This window comes from Neopelma chrysocephalum, unplaced genomic scaffold (genome assembly GCF_003984885.1).
Source record: "Neopelma chrysocephalum unplaced genomic scaffold, ASM398488v2 Primary Assembly neopelma1_97390, whole genome shotgun sequence".
Taxonomy (NCBI): domain Eukaryota; kingdom Metazoa; phylum Chordata; class Aves; order Passeriformes; family Pipridae; genus Neopelma; species Neopelma chrysocephalum.
This window is the reverse complement of record NW_020926031.1, coordinates 6,207,100-6,221,645: the sequence shown is the minus strand read 5'-3', so window position 1 is coordinate 6,221,645 and position 14,546 is coordinate 6,207,100. Positions and strand designations below refer to the sequence as shown.

The window sequence follows — 14,546 nt, the reverse complement described above, 5'->3', positions numbered from 1 at the left end:
TAAATCAACTCATGAAATTTTTTTTTCTTGCAGCTAATACTGGTCTATTTTTGGCTCAAAAATCCCCCAGATACCTAGGGCAAAATGTGCATATTTAAAGTTCCATGGAGTTTGTGTAGCCAATCTGATTATTAATCACATACAGTTTAATAAGTTGCATTTTTATGAAACACAAACTGTTTGGCAGGTAAGGGACCGTTTTAGTGAATTGTCAGGATTTTGGTATCTTCAGCTTTTTTTGTAGATTTTGTTTTCACAGTATCTTCATAAAATAATGCCACTTTGGGAATGAGAAATTTGAACAAACTTTATATATGGAGTGGGGAGAAAACCACCTCATTAGAATCCCTCTGGTAAACAACCCCACTGGCTGCGGTGCCAGACTGGAACTGCCATCTCCCCAAGCACAAGTGCAGGAGGCCCTCATCTCCTGGCTCAGCCTGTCCATCGGTTCTGGCCATCCACCCACACTGCAGGACTTTCCACTGTCCTTGAGCCAGCGAAAGGATGGTGCATTTGAATCCAAAGATGGCAGGACAACTCTGGAGAAGAGTGTCTTTTGTTCTGTGGATATAAAGGGGGCCCCTTTCCTGGCCATCTGACATCTAAACTTTGAGGCATTATGGTCACACTTTCCCAGCTGGCCCAAATACTATAGCACATGTAAAGACAACAGAGCAAGTGTCACCAATAGCACAATCACTGTAGAATTACTCATGATACATGAGTATACCAGAAAAAAGTGTGCATTTTCACTCATTTTGCCAGAAATAGAAATTTCTGTGCTTGTTCTACTTGGGGACTTTAGCACTTTGACTCCCAAGAGTTAAACATCCTAATGTTGAAAAAAACTCCTCCATTTCCTTCTGCAGGAGGTAATTTCTCTTCTCAGCATCTTCACGAGCACGTTCAGAATTCCTCAGCTTGATCTCCAGCATTGTGTATTTCTTTCGTTCTTGGTCCAGTTCTTCTTCTAACCTAACCACTTGTTTCCTCAGGTCTGCACTTGTTTCTTCAATTCTTAAAACCAATGGGGAAAGAGAAAAAAAAAAAGCTTTTTAGGTGGGTGGATAAATACAGCTAGTAACTATAATAAATTTAAGTTGTCCCACTTAGTTCTCTCCTTTAAAACTTTCTCTTAGTTTCTAACTGCCATTTCATTAATGCTGAACTTAAGGGCAGAGACTCCTTGAAAGCTGGAGCCTTCTCTATTTGTATCTTGAGAAAATATGCTCAAATCTTAGAAAACAACATTTACTTTAGGGCACGAGACTGGATGTCTGAGGAGATATATTCCTCAGTTAGGCTGAGTGCAAATATATAATTCTGAAATAATCTTTTAACCTCTGTTTTCATCCTGATACTGTTTCTCCATATGGATATCCAGTACAGAGCAACATCCTTGGAGATCAGGTCAGAGTCCTTCCTCACCATCCATTTAATGGTCTTTCTGTAAAGTTTGTTGTTGACTTTGGGGTGGGGTACAAGATTTTACAAACCCCAACATGTCATGTGAGGAAGAATGTGAAGAACAGTATTTAAATTTAATCTGGGCACAAAACCCTGGTGCAAGACTCAGAACTTTTCACTAAGGAGGTCAAAGAACAAGGTTCACAGTTTTGTGACTTGAAAGAAGTGCAGAAGGCAAAGCAGTTGCTGTCCCCTCTGTCATGTTTCCTAATCACAAGACAGAGTTATGATGTTAATAAAGAGGAGGGAATATTTTCAGATAGGAATTTCTGATCACTAGGATATGATTTTAAAAATTAGGCTTTTCCTAGGAAAAGTGTACCCCATTTAAAATAGAATAAATTTTTTAAAAATAATTAAAAAAAAACCAAAACACCAAAAACCCCCCAAACATGAAACCACTCCCCCCTCTCACTGATACCCAGCTGTGAAGCTGGGGTGCTGACCTTCCTGTGAAACTGTGAACAGGTTATTTTTAGACAGAGTAAATTATACTCAACAAGGGCATGCTACTGCCTCCATACTAAAACAAACAAACGAAAACCAAATGGGGGCTTTGGCAGTGCCAGAAGGGTCTGAATTCCATTTTGTGACTGGCCAAGATGCAATTATGCAGGCAGGGCAGTTTGTCCCCTTGAGCTGTTCCTTTACATTGTTTTACACACAGGTAAAGATGGCAATGGGATCCTTGTCGCAATTTCCACAATGAATCAGAAAGTCACACACAGGTGCACTGACCTACACCAAGTTCTGCAAAAAAGGCCCATCTTGGTGAAGGCAGACCTTTATCGCCAGCCAGCTGTGGCTTCTTGCCTAATAGGACTCTTCTGAAGCTGAGTTGCTTCCCCCCACACACACACTTTAAAGCATTTTTGTTACATTCTACAGCTCTGAGCTGCCAATTACATTTTTCTACCACTAAATTTAGGGGTCAGCTACAGCAGCCTAGATTAGCTGTCTATGTTCTGAATTACAGAGGGTAACAGTACCTAATGCATTTCTACATACACAACATAGCAGTCCTCTCCAAGGTACTTCCATTTTCTTAAAGAGTCCAGGTGGTAAACATGAATTACTGAAACTCAACAGAGAATGTCTGATAATTATAATAACCTTGAGGGAGAAATGCTGTGGAACAGGCTAGTTACAGGAAGGCCATAAAACTTGCCTCCCTTTGACTAAGAGAGAGAAAATGGGCAGTCAATGATGAGAAATAACAGCTTTTCCATCAGCAAATGTTCCTTACATCTGCCGCAGGCAGGTAGTGACTCTGCTTTCCCTCCACTTATTTATGTGCCAACAAAAAGCTCATATTCTCTCATTAAAACTTGTCCTGCTACACACACAGAGTTCTGCAAACCACACAAGCACATGTACAACTGTAAAGCAATAAATTATTATTTTTGGGGACTAAATTTTCTTCAATAAAATAAAGACAGTGAGGCAGCCTAAATTCTTCCTGCTAAGCAGCCTCCCTTCTTTGCTAGTTAGCTCTTGTCTTTCCACAGAAACAGACTTTCATGCAGTCTCAAAAGGAACATATTTTTTCACAAGTAAATTGCTGCAGATGTAGTAAAAACATTGCAAAATTTTTGAGAGCTGAAAAACTTGGCTTGAAATTCTTAGACTTGACAGCACAATCCTTCAGGCTGTAATCCTGAACAGCTGGAGTCATCCTGTTTGATACATAAAGGCTGTGATTGCATCTTGCCTGGTTTTATGAAACTTAGTTCATTATGCATTTTCCTCAGTTACTTTGCCCTGTGAGACCTGGGCAATTTACAGCCCTCCCCTCCAGCCATAGTGCTCTCTGCCCTGTCCAGCTGAAGGGGAAAGGCAGGTGTTAGAGCTGAAGCAGCTGGAACTGCTCAACAGCTGGAATGAAGAACAGGTCTTCCTGGATGCCCCTGATGTTCACAGCTTAAGGCCCTGTTGGAGCAGTTTTAGTAATAAGAGGTGGAAAGCCACCTCTTCCCCCAGGCAGCAGGTAAGAGTGTGCAGCCTCGTGTTTCTGTTTATTACTTTCTATCCCTGCATCAAGGCTTGCCAGAGCAGCTCTGCAGAATTAAATGCAAGGCACATACCCTCATCTCCTTCCATTCTGCATCAGTAGGGCATCTAAAAAATCCAAATAAGCCATGAACTACCACACTCATTCAGAGACCTTTTTCAACACCCCATGCTAGCGACCGGTGATGTTCTCATCAGCTCCTGTACCTGGAACACAACAAGGTGAGGGTAGGCTTCTCTCCCACTCTGTGATGGAACTGAGACTGCTACACAGCCTCTTTTTCTTTTCAGCTTCACACACCAAGGCAGGACAGTGCACAAGGCAGAAATGCTGCAGAGGCTGGCAGGTCACCACCATAGGAAATCATAAAATAAAGCAGGAGGGTAGCAAGTAAAATTCCTGCCTTAACAGTTGGCCCACGGGAAGACATCAAAGTTCAGATACATTTCTGAGAAATTAATTAATTAACAAGAAAAAAAGTGGCAACTAATGCAGCCTAAAGCTGTGCTGCGCTATACTATGCCAACTGCCATATGTGCTTTTTGTACCAGGTTTGGGAGACTGACTGTAAACTGAGGTATGGAAATGCTACCAGAGTTTTAGTAATTGAAGGAGTATAACAGTAACACCTGAACACAAAAAAAACAACAAACCTTGAGAACTAAACTATTAGTAAAAAATGGGACTACAGCCCTTCTACAGTGCAAAGTGCTGGTGTTGTAGAGCCCAGGCCAATATTCTTCTGTATTATAACATGGTGTGTAGTTTTGCATGTGGCTGTATATTAAAACATATATTGTTGCTTAAAGGAATTACCTTACATGTGAATATTTCCCTGAGTGCTTGCCTGAAAGTCATTCTATTAAGCACATACACTCATAAAACCTAATATACCAACTCCCACAAATGAATAAATAGGACTTCCTAGTTCTTAATACTTTCTGCTTCCTACAACAGCCCCATCCTCACACACAGCTCTCCTGAAAACTGGAGGAATTTTTCTGAGCTCAGCTCTTAAGTATAACACCAGCAGTTGTGCAAGAAAACACCACTGGGCAAATGATGACACACTTCGCTGTCTGCTGCACAAGCTGCAGCTCGCTGCTACTCCAAGCCAGGGGCTGCCACAGGAGCCAAAGACCACTTTTTACACCAAAAAACAAAAGCAAGGTTTCTAGAAGTTTAACACAAAAGGGCTGCAGAAAAAGTTGTAGCTGAGATGCAATCCCAACAACCACAAAAAAATCCACTGCAAAACAGTCAAGAGCAGTTTCCTCAAGAATGTTCCTATGGGGAGAAGCAACAAGAAGCCCTCAATTTCAGACTGATTTGGTACAAATACCAGCACCTGCACAGACCAACAGAGTTCCTTGTTGAGGCCTGACCATGCTGGGTCCCAATTCCTCCCTCCAAGATTTTCTGTTTCTCTGAGGACACCAAGAGCAGACTTTGGCATTACCTGTGCAGTACTCATTTCCACTGAAAACACAGAATGTGAAATACTGGATTTCCCTTTATGGCAGAAATCCCCTTTTTTTAAATGACCTCTTAGATCAGAGAAAGAAAAGCTGGATTCAGAGAGCAGTGAGGAAAGAGCAGGACCAGATCTGCTGTCACCTAAACCCAAACTTCATGTCTGAGATCCTGATACCCTTCAGAGCTCATGTTCAGACAGAGCTAATGTTGGCAGACAACTTCCTTGTCCCCCCTGCAGATGACATTACCTTTTGATACTAGTCTCATACTCAGTCCTCTGTTTGCTCAGTTCTGTCTTTAGCTCCACCACCAAGCTCTGTAAGGCCCTGGAGCATTGGACAGAGTCTCGGGAAGCTGCAGCTGGATCGCTCTGTTCACTGCTGCTGGTGCTGCATGCATCAAACCTGTCCATGCTGTTTTCCAGGTCTGCAGTCTTGCCCTCGCTCTGAGACAGCGAGCCCTGAGTTATCCACTCGGTTTTGAGAGAGCTTAAAGCAGAAGAGTCACTGGCCCGGCAGGCTGGGCAGCTGCTGACTGAGTCCATCACGGAAATCTCACATGACGACGTTGACCATGTAGTGCTGGCCATGCTGTGTGTGCTGAGGGACAGGCTGGACGAGGGGACGTTGTCGTAAGTGGAGAGTCTCTGGGAGGAACATGAGTCTTTAACTCGCTCCCCAGATGCTGTCCGGCGGTGGCCTCGGAGTGAGTACAGTCCGTTCATCAACCAGTTCCCGCTGGAGGAGAGGTTGGGGATATCTAAGGATGAGCTGCCCAGCTTTGGACTCACAGACCGTGCTCCCTGCTGGCGGAAGGAGTATTTCCATGGAGGCAGTGTCTGCACTCTTTTACTGGGGCTGGTGGCAGGCTGAGTTAATTTGCCACTATGCTCTGGAGGAGTGTTTTTCACTGCAGGTCCTGAGGTGGCCTCCAGTGCCACAACATTGCTAGAAGGCAAATCAGCGGGGCTGGGAGCACTGTTCTCTGACCTGCTGTCCTCCCCGTCCTCCTCAGAGATCCACTCCACAGTACTGCGCTGCCGCACAGGCCTGATTTCCAGTTGGCTCCCTGGCACATCTGCCTGGGGAACAGCAAAGATTCGTCCCTGTTCACTTATCAGCACTGTCATCAGGTGTTGAACTAGTGAGGTGCCTGTGGGTGGAAAACAAAGGCAAGCAGTTGAGGAGAGGTGAAAAGCCCTCAGAGACTCATCCCCAGCCTGTGGGATATCCCATGAGCTCCTTTGAAGCCTGTGGCTGCCGAGCCTTTCAATGGGTCTGCACAAGGAGCTACTCTGGGCCTTTCTATACAGGACTTCAAAGGAACAGGAGTCATTGCTTTTGCTGGAAAGGGCGACTGTGAAGGATGCGGGTCTCAGTTCAGTTCATGAATGTAGCTGACTAGCAGAGCACAAATTATCACTAGCAATGATTAATAAACTGACCTGCTTAAGCAGGCTGGAAGCTTAACTGACCTTGGAGGATGACAGAGGTGGAGGACACCTGGAAAACAGGGCAGGTCTGTACCACACCAGGCATGGGCTTCAGAGCCAGCATCAATCTCAGTGTTTGCATCCACGCAGGATAGTGCAGCCCCATGCAGGGATGCATGGCAGATCCTGAACACACTAACCTATTGGCTGGGATGAAGCATCTCTCTGTCCAGCTTCCAAAACCAGCAGGTTTAAACAGCTAGGTTGCACTCAGTTTTATAGTCTGAACAGGCCCAGAGCTACAGCTTATTGAAGAACCAGAAATTTCAGCTCAGGTTTCTGCTGCACTCAGTGTATAGAGAAACTTGCAGAAAGTCTGACATCTGCATGATACTCACACTTACAGAAGGTGCACAGCAAGTGCAGAAAGTACCTGCAATTATTTAAATCCACAGAAATGAGCTATCATTGTTTTCCAGTAGTGGAGCCAACTGTTATGAACTAATAGAGAACACCACACTTACCAAACCTAAAACAAAGCACTTCCTACAAAAGAGAAAAACCCTTAAAAGAATGAATATGCCATTCTATCTTTAAGTATTACCTAAAATAGAGAATAAGACCAACATACTCACGGGTTCAAGACAAAAGACTGATTTTAATGATGACATTTTGGCCTGACAGCAAGAGGTACTGAACTCACCTACCACTTCTATTTTATGTCTGTGAACACAGGAAGAGAAATAAATGTCTTGAAGATAAGGGCATTCCTAACAATTTAGCTGTCAAACTTCAGATATTTCTATTTGAAATTCGTGGTTTAAATTTGAAGAGAGACACAACTAGAGCGCTTTTGTTAAGATCTGGGTGCAGTATTTTACTTTATCAGTTTATTTAGCAGATTGAAATTACCCTGAAGCTAAAAAAAATTGAGTCTGTACACTTCTCTGTTATTAAATCAACCTTCTATCCTCAACTAAAAATTAAACAAAACATTGCTATTGCTGTTGTTATTAGTATAATGATTAAGTCAAAAAATCCAGCCTACATATCCCAATTTTTCTACAGTTCAGATCTACGGCAATACAGAATTCCAGGTCAGATCACTGTAGTGCTTTTAGATGATGATTAGGAGAGACCAGGAGACCACAGCATCTGTGGCACCCGTGCACCTACACACAGTTCAAGCACCTCTGCCATCAGATGAACTGCATAATGAAATGCCTGAGGTGAACTGAACCCAGACTTGTCACCTGTGCCAGCTGAACAAAGAGCATGCTGTTGGCCCAGGCTGTGAGAGCCGTACCAGCGCTGGGCCGGTGGCCACTAGGGGAAGTCACAGCATCACACACAGGCTGATTTCAGCTGTCCTCACCTCTCTAATACTGAATAATCAGCATCTGCTCCCACACTCCCTTCTCCTCCCTGGACTTTTGTACCTTCCACACTTTGAGGAAGTCTCAAATCTACCCTTAATAATATGGCCCACATCTCTGTGGTAGGCTTTGAATCCCTGAACAACTAGAATATGTCAGGTCATGCTCTGAAGTTTTCCTTACAGTGACTTGCCATTGTGGGCAACATCTGCACATCACCTGTGCAGACCTAAAGGCACTGCTGCTACTACGGCATAACAATACTGGTGTTCTGTGAAGGACTTCCATCACGCAGAACACCACATCAGCTGTCCCCTACAGCTCAGGAGCAGCACCAGAGCCAAGTTCAAACATCCTGGGCACAGCATCTCTATCTGTGCCTACTGCTGCACATCTGTGTAGGCTTGCCAAGAGCCCACAGAACTCAATGCAAAGACCCTACTAAAGCTTGCACCACAGTAGCTGTGTTCCAGTGCCACCCGGGAGAGGAGCTGCTTCCCAGCCCTAGTGTCAGCCTACTTGACCCATATCGAGGCAGATGATTTTAAAGTTTCAGATTTTTACATCCAAAATTAACAGTGATTTTCAACTCATTTCTTGGATTCTGTGAAGTTCTGACCCATATACAGTCTGCTTAGAAAACTACACTTCTAAGACACCTAGTTATAGCCACTGTGGCACAGCAAAAATTACAGCCCTCTCATTGTGGCCTGGATGTTCTCTACAGGTTGCTGTAGAACCACTGAAATGCACCACTGCTAAATGATAGCAGTTTAGTATTTAAGCATGGTCCTTCTGAAAAACATGGGAGCTTTCATTTTAGCAGTAGGTTCAAAAAGAGTTTCCAGGTGGCAGAGGCATCTCCACATAGTGGAGAGACACTCCCAGACCAGCAGCAAATGGGGTAAGAGAGGTCAACCAATACACCCCCTTCATAGGCACTGATGGATGGCTTGACTTATTCTGACTGTGCAGCTACTGATCAGCTACCAACAAATGCGTGACCTACAGCTCCAAAGCACAGCGGTTGTGCTGTCTCACAAGAGCAGTACCTACCTTCCATCATGGTCACCGGATCTTCCATTTTGGGACGTAATATATTTGGTCCAAATACTGTAGCCAGGTTCTGGACACTCATCTTGTTAATGCTGGAGTGAGCCTGAACTTCATCGAGGAACCTTGAAAAGTCCCCCCAGAAAAATCAAAGGAGGAGGGGAATAATAAGTAACTTCTAAGACTATAGGCATTCTGGGGCAGGGACAGTTTAGTCTTACTTTCATACAACCCTGACACCTGAAATGATTCTGGGGACTAATGCAGCCTAAATACTCAGTAATTACCCCAGATCCCTTTTAGTGTATGAACTAGAGAAGACAGGATGGTTTCTGTCAGAAGTACCCATCCAGCAGGGATCCAGCCTTCTACTGGGTCCGAAAGGACAGCTTTTTGCATTTTTATAGGAATTCTCCAATTACACAGATTGACTTCAGGCAGTTTTCACTTACAGACATAACAGAATTAAAAAGACATTTCACTCTTCTCCTTGTCCTAGAACTAGCAGCCTGTGAAAAGAACTTTGTGGCTGGGCTTGAATCTAACAAAATACAGATCACAGAATCATAGAATGGTTTGGGTTGGAAGGGACCTTTAAAGATCATCTCATTCCAACTTCCAGATAAAAAGGCAGCCCAAAAAACTGGGAGAATCAGCACAGAGCTGAGGGGAGAAAAGGCTGTGGAGTCCCTGGAATCCAAGAGGAAGCTACTCCTAACCACACTTCCAAACCAGAGCAGATGTCAGACTGGCTGTTCTGACTGCATCTGCTACTCAGCTTGTGTCATAAATCTTCCAAGTGTGCAATACGTAGAAATAATGTCTTTCTTTAGTGGTCTGTAAGTACTTCTGAAATAAACAATATAATACATTGGTATCATTCGTGCCTGCTGCCAAGGCTGTGGGTGACAGCAATTTGCTTGGCTGATGCTCTTGGATAAACCAAGAGCTTCCTTCAGGCAGGCTGTTCGTTCACCTCTGAATGTTTTATAGGAGCAGTAACTTACACGTAAGTGATGTCTGAATATTCATACATTAAGAATATATTATTTGCATGTAAGCCTCACAAAACTTGAAGACTTTTCCAAGTGTTAATTAATTTCACTTACTTGCATATGTATTTGAGGAGGTTGTAGTTGGCTTGGGGCAAATTCTTCACCTGTTTAACCAGTTCCTGGGTGCCCTGAGGGACAGAAAAATCAAGAAGGAGAGATTAATGTAAATGCTGTAAAGCAGACGTGACTTTCCTTCAGTACTACAAAGTCCTCTTTCCATGGCCAAATGCTGCACAACAGATGACAACACAAGGACGCTTTGCTTTAAAAGAGGTGTCATCTAATGCATTGTGCATTACCAAAAAAAAAAAAAACCCAATATCCAGAATTTGACTCAGTTCTCAGTGGAAATCCTCCAGTCAACTTTAATGGTTGATGTAGAAGCCTTCAATTAGTAAGGCCTGCCAGCCTTCAAAGCCTGCCCACTGGCATCAGTGGCAATGTACCAGCAGATGTGCCTTTGCAGGACGTGGCCTATTTGAAACTTTGAGGCATTGAGTGCAGTACAAACACATCGCAGTAATGCTCAACTGGAGCACAGGAGAGTTTTTCTTGAAAAAGCTAAATGACACTCCAATTCAACTACCTCCTTTTTAATTACATCCATTTGCAGTCATTCTGATCGGGAACATACTTCCTCACCAAATTTCTGTTTTCACATTAAAACGTAACATGAGACATCAACTGAATGAATGACTTAAAATCCTGAAGCTATTTAAATCATATAATGAAAACCTCTGACTCAGAAGGCTACTGTCCTGCTACAGTCCCAAGTATCATTTGCTTGTTCCTGTCAATGCTGCAGTTGTCCTGGATATTTGCTTATTTTTGGGGACAACTAAACCTTTTGTAGAAAAATAGACACCAAAGCACCTTTATGAAGAGTGATAGCTGCTAATGAATGACAGAGGGCTGCAAACTAATGATGGAGACATTCCAGAAGCAACTGGTTCGGAGCCAAAAAAGTGCAGTTGGACATTCATTTCAAAATCTCCTCAATTTATTAAGGACTGTTAGGGAGGGAATTCTGTTGACCAGACTTTTGCAAGATCTTCCTGATTTCTCTGGTCCAGATAAGTCAGAAAGATCCAGAGAGCAGTCTCTATTCCTGCCTTTCTCCTTAATGTCCTAAATGTATAGGTACTTCTTTATTCTGTACGTCCCATTACAAAAAGAAAAAAGAGTTCTCTAGTAAAAACCTAAAACATAATTCTTAAAAGCAGCAGGCTTTTTTTAATTCCTTAGCTTAAACACCATGCTGTTTTAACAGTGACAACAACGGAGACACCAATAAAAGGCCAGTCACTTTTGAAAATCGCAATCCTCTTTTTTAACTTCTGAAAATTTTTGAATTAAGAACAGCTGCTACTGATGTGAAGGTTAAGGTCAGTTGTTCAGGTCAACCAGCTTTCAAGTGACAAGTTTGAACTAGAAATGGGTGAGCTAACAGACCTAATTCCCTCTTGAATTTTGCTCTGTAACCCAATTTATTTCAAATAAGGAAATCAAGATGGTATTTGGCACTATATTTCAAGTGCTCTGAATTAAAATACCATAGCTCCACTGGATGCAAGAGGAGGCTTTAGAACAGAAAACTGCAGGCAGCTGTGAACAGCAGGGAACATGACCTAAAGGTACAAGATGCTACCTGAAAGAAGAAAAGGCTCTAAAAATTTATCATTCATGCTCTGTCACAAGGAATCTCAAACATGGTATTACACAGAAAGTATCTTCATATTTATCAAGGCAGAAACACCTGCCAGGTTAAAAAAAGCTTTCTCTCCTACTGCAGCATTTATAAGCTGTGCCACAGATTTGTACCCACCAACCACTTGAACTGCAGAGGGCAGAAGGCCGAGCCTGGTAACACCACAGCGAAAGCGTAAAGGAAAACACAAGCTCAAAACCGCTGAATTAACAAATAGCACTGACCACGCTATGGCTGCAGCCCAGCAAGCAACACAAGCACTGCACTGTTATTCATCGTGGGATTTTGCAGTGATAACTCTTATCTCCTTGAAAATGCTGCTTTCCAACGAATTATCCCAAACCCAAGGGTTTTGCACTGTGTGTAACAGATCAGCACCAATTTGGAGCTTCTAGTTTGGCTGGAAAACTAGTAAAACTTTAGATGCTCATCCAAATGCAGATCCCTCTTTAAAAACTCAAAGCCATGTGTTCAATCCACTGAACTGCTGTGCAACTCTAGAGTACAGGTAGCAGTGAAGGCTGAATACTACCATGTTAAATCAGCTCAGACTCAAATGACTTTTTAGAAATTTGAAGATCTCTCTCTAAAATTGTTTTTAATTTTTGATCCCTCCTCCAAATCAATCGGGATCAGAATCAAATCTTTTTTAATGCTGCAGTCCTGCTGAGATACCTGGAGACCTCAGCACAATCTAAGGTCTCTGTTACGTTTATGTTTGCATTTGAATACCAGAGATGAGTTGGATGCAGAATGAAGAGATGAAAAGCAATTTGAATGAAAAATGGAAAGCTTAGCGCAGTGCTGGAGTTAGGCCAAGCTAAAATCATAGTAATTTCTATCCACAATCACAATGTAGCAGCACGAGGTGCCAAAAGTTTTATTCGAATGGCTAATTTGCCTTGAGCAATTCTGGTTTTATTGGGTGAGGGGGGGAGAGTGGGTGTGTAAAACTAAAGAAAGTGATATTTCAAGTTCCAAGTAAAAAATGAAAACAAAATAGTACTTCAAAGTAAACACCATGCTGTTTTAACAGTGACAACAATGGAGATAATTGTTTTAAATAATGTTTTATTCTTTAATAAATATGTTTTGATTTTTAAATTCCCTGCTTATCATTATGTGTTACAAATTATGGTTTCAATGAAACCACAGTTTCTAGGCAGGGGGATTTTCCATGTGGGAGGCAGCAAGTCAGGCCCCACAGGCTAGGTATGACTTTGTGCTACATTCTGCTCCACATGCTACTGTGCACGTACAGCATCTCCACCCTTGGTGTGGGCACTCCACCTTCCTTTCTGAAAAAGTAAACAGTCCTTGTTAAGGTTCCAGATTTTGTTGAAAAAAAAATTGCTTATGTTTACAACAGCAGCTTAACAAAACAACTCTGTGCTAGGACCAATGCTGTATTTTGTAAGCTTTCATTTTGGCTATCTAGTGCTCCTCATCACCTTTCTCATCCAAAGAGAATTCTGCACTACAAGTCATTTGAGTCTGACCTTGCTCCCACAGAAGCAACACAGATGTTGCTTCCCAATCTGCTGCAGCCTGTGCAGGCAAAATCAGGCAAACAACGTAGTTAATAAGCTGAGCAGTGATATACAATTATGTTTGCCCAATTTGGCAGTGTCTCTACTCTTGTGCAACAGTGCTTAATGGATCAAAAACTTCTCAGTCTGCACATCTTATGACCAAAATGAAACCAGCTCTACTGCCTCAGAAGTACTGCTGTTTCTTGTGAAATAACCGCTGTGTGGTCTGTAACACAGCACCCTGCAGAGATGCCTGAGTTCACTGAGGGTAAGGCAGAAAATGAGCAAGTTTTGGAGTTAGTAGACACATACCTCTACCTATGAAAAGACAACACTAGTGCACTGACACACTGATGTGGCTGTGTCCAGGATGCAAATGCATATTCACCTGTGGTAATATACTGTGCTATGCACAGAAATTTGCTTTCTCAGAGCTGATTGGAGGTTACATCATTTGAGTGTTGAGAGCAGTAAACTTGCCTTTTAACCATAAAATATTACCACATATGCTACATTTGAGGCACGCAAACAAGCATCTTCATATGGGCATCATGAAGGACAATCTCCCCAGAGCCTTCTGCCACTTGAACTGAAGGTGAACTCCAGACTCGCAGTGAAGAACAGAATCCCACCAAAGACAAAGATGAGCATGCTCTTGAGACCACACACAGAAAACAGAACTGTGGACTGCAGCTTACAAGCCCTCAGGCCTTTGCCTCTTTAGCGAAGGAAAGACACCAGAAACAGCCCTTACAGCTTCTTTAAATTGCTGTTTTAGAAAGTGGCACAGTTCCACCGCATCAGACCAGATCCAACGTGCCTCTGCAGTTAGCAAAGGACTAAGGTATCACCGCAAGAAGAACAATATGGATGAAACCAATCAATCAATCATATTGTAAATTATCCTGCTCCTCTCAAGCAGTGAATCAAAATTTCCATGATTGCCACAGACTTGATGATTTTTGTCAGCCCCTTCCCTTGCCTGGAAACCAAAGAGAAGAATATCATAAGAAGTTTCTGGCAAAGTATTCATAGCATTATTTCCCCCCCATTTGGGGATAATAGCATAGTCTGCTCTTTTGTAGTGCCTTTACTCTAAGAAATACAAAGGCCATTGCACTGATCACTGTTTCATCCACGAAAAACCTTGGGAAGCAGAATATGTTGTTCTGATATTTAAAATGGAAAACACAGGAAAAGGGAGTGACTTTATACAGACTGCTAATGAGTTAACAGCAAGGCTGGGAAAGGAACCCATACCTCCTTCCTACCTTGCATCTCCTGCTGATTATGCTACGAAACACCTTTTTTAGAAGAAAGAAGCACTAGGCTACAAGACTGACTTCAAAAAAGCTCCTGCTTCAAGCAGTAGCCTGTGACAATAGCACCCAATTCACAGCTTCGGGAAAATTCAGAGGAAGGTTCCCAGGGAC

At 42.7% G+C, this 14,546-nt stretch overlaps 1 protein-coding gene across 5 annotated transcripts in view; it reads right to left on the bottom strand.

The window, feature by feature from the left end:
• Positions 1-289: 289 nt before the first annotated feature.
• Positions 290-14,546, bottom strand: part of ARHGAP22 (Rho GTPase activating protein 22) — a 149,124-nt gene continuing 134,867 nt past the window's right edge. For 4 of the 5 annotated variants that reach the window (XM_027672263.1, XM_027672264.1, XM_027672266.1 and 1 more), the window contains 4 exons: positions 9,928-10,001; positions 8,822-8,943; positions 5,206-6,109; positions 290-1,020 (listed from right to left, as the gene is read on the bottom strand). In XM_027672263.1, the coding sequence (XP_027528064.1) occupies positions 792-1,020; positions 5,206-6,109; positions 8,822-8,943; positions 9,928-10,001 (1,329 nt within the window). In that variant the 3' untranslated portion in view covers positions 290-791. Of the gene's footprint in view, positions 1,021-3,381; positions 3,688-5,205; positions 6,110-8,821; positions 8,944-9,927; positions 10,002-14,546 lie in introns of those variants that run through there. The other variant, XM_027672265.1, reaches the window with a different exon arrangement.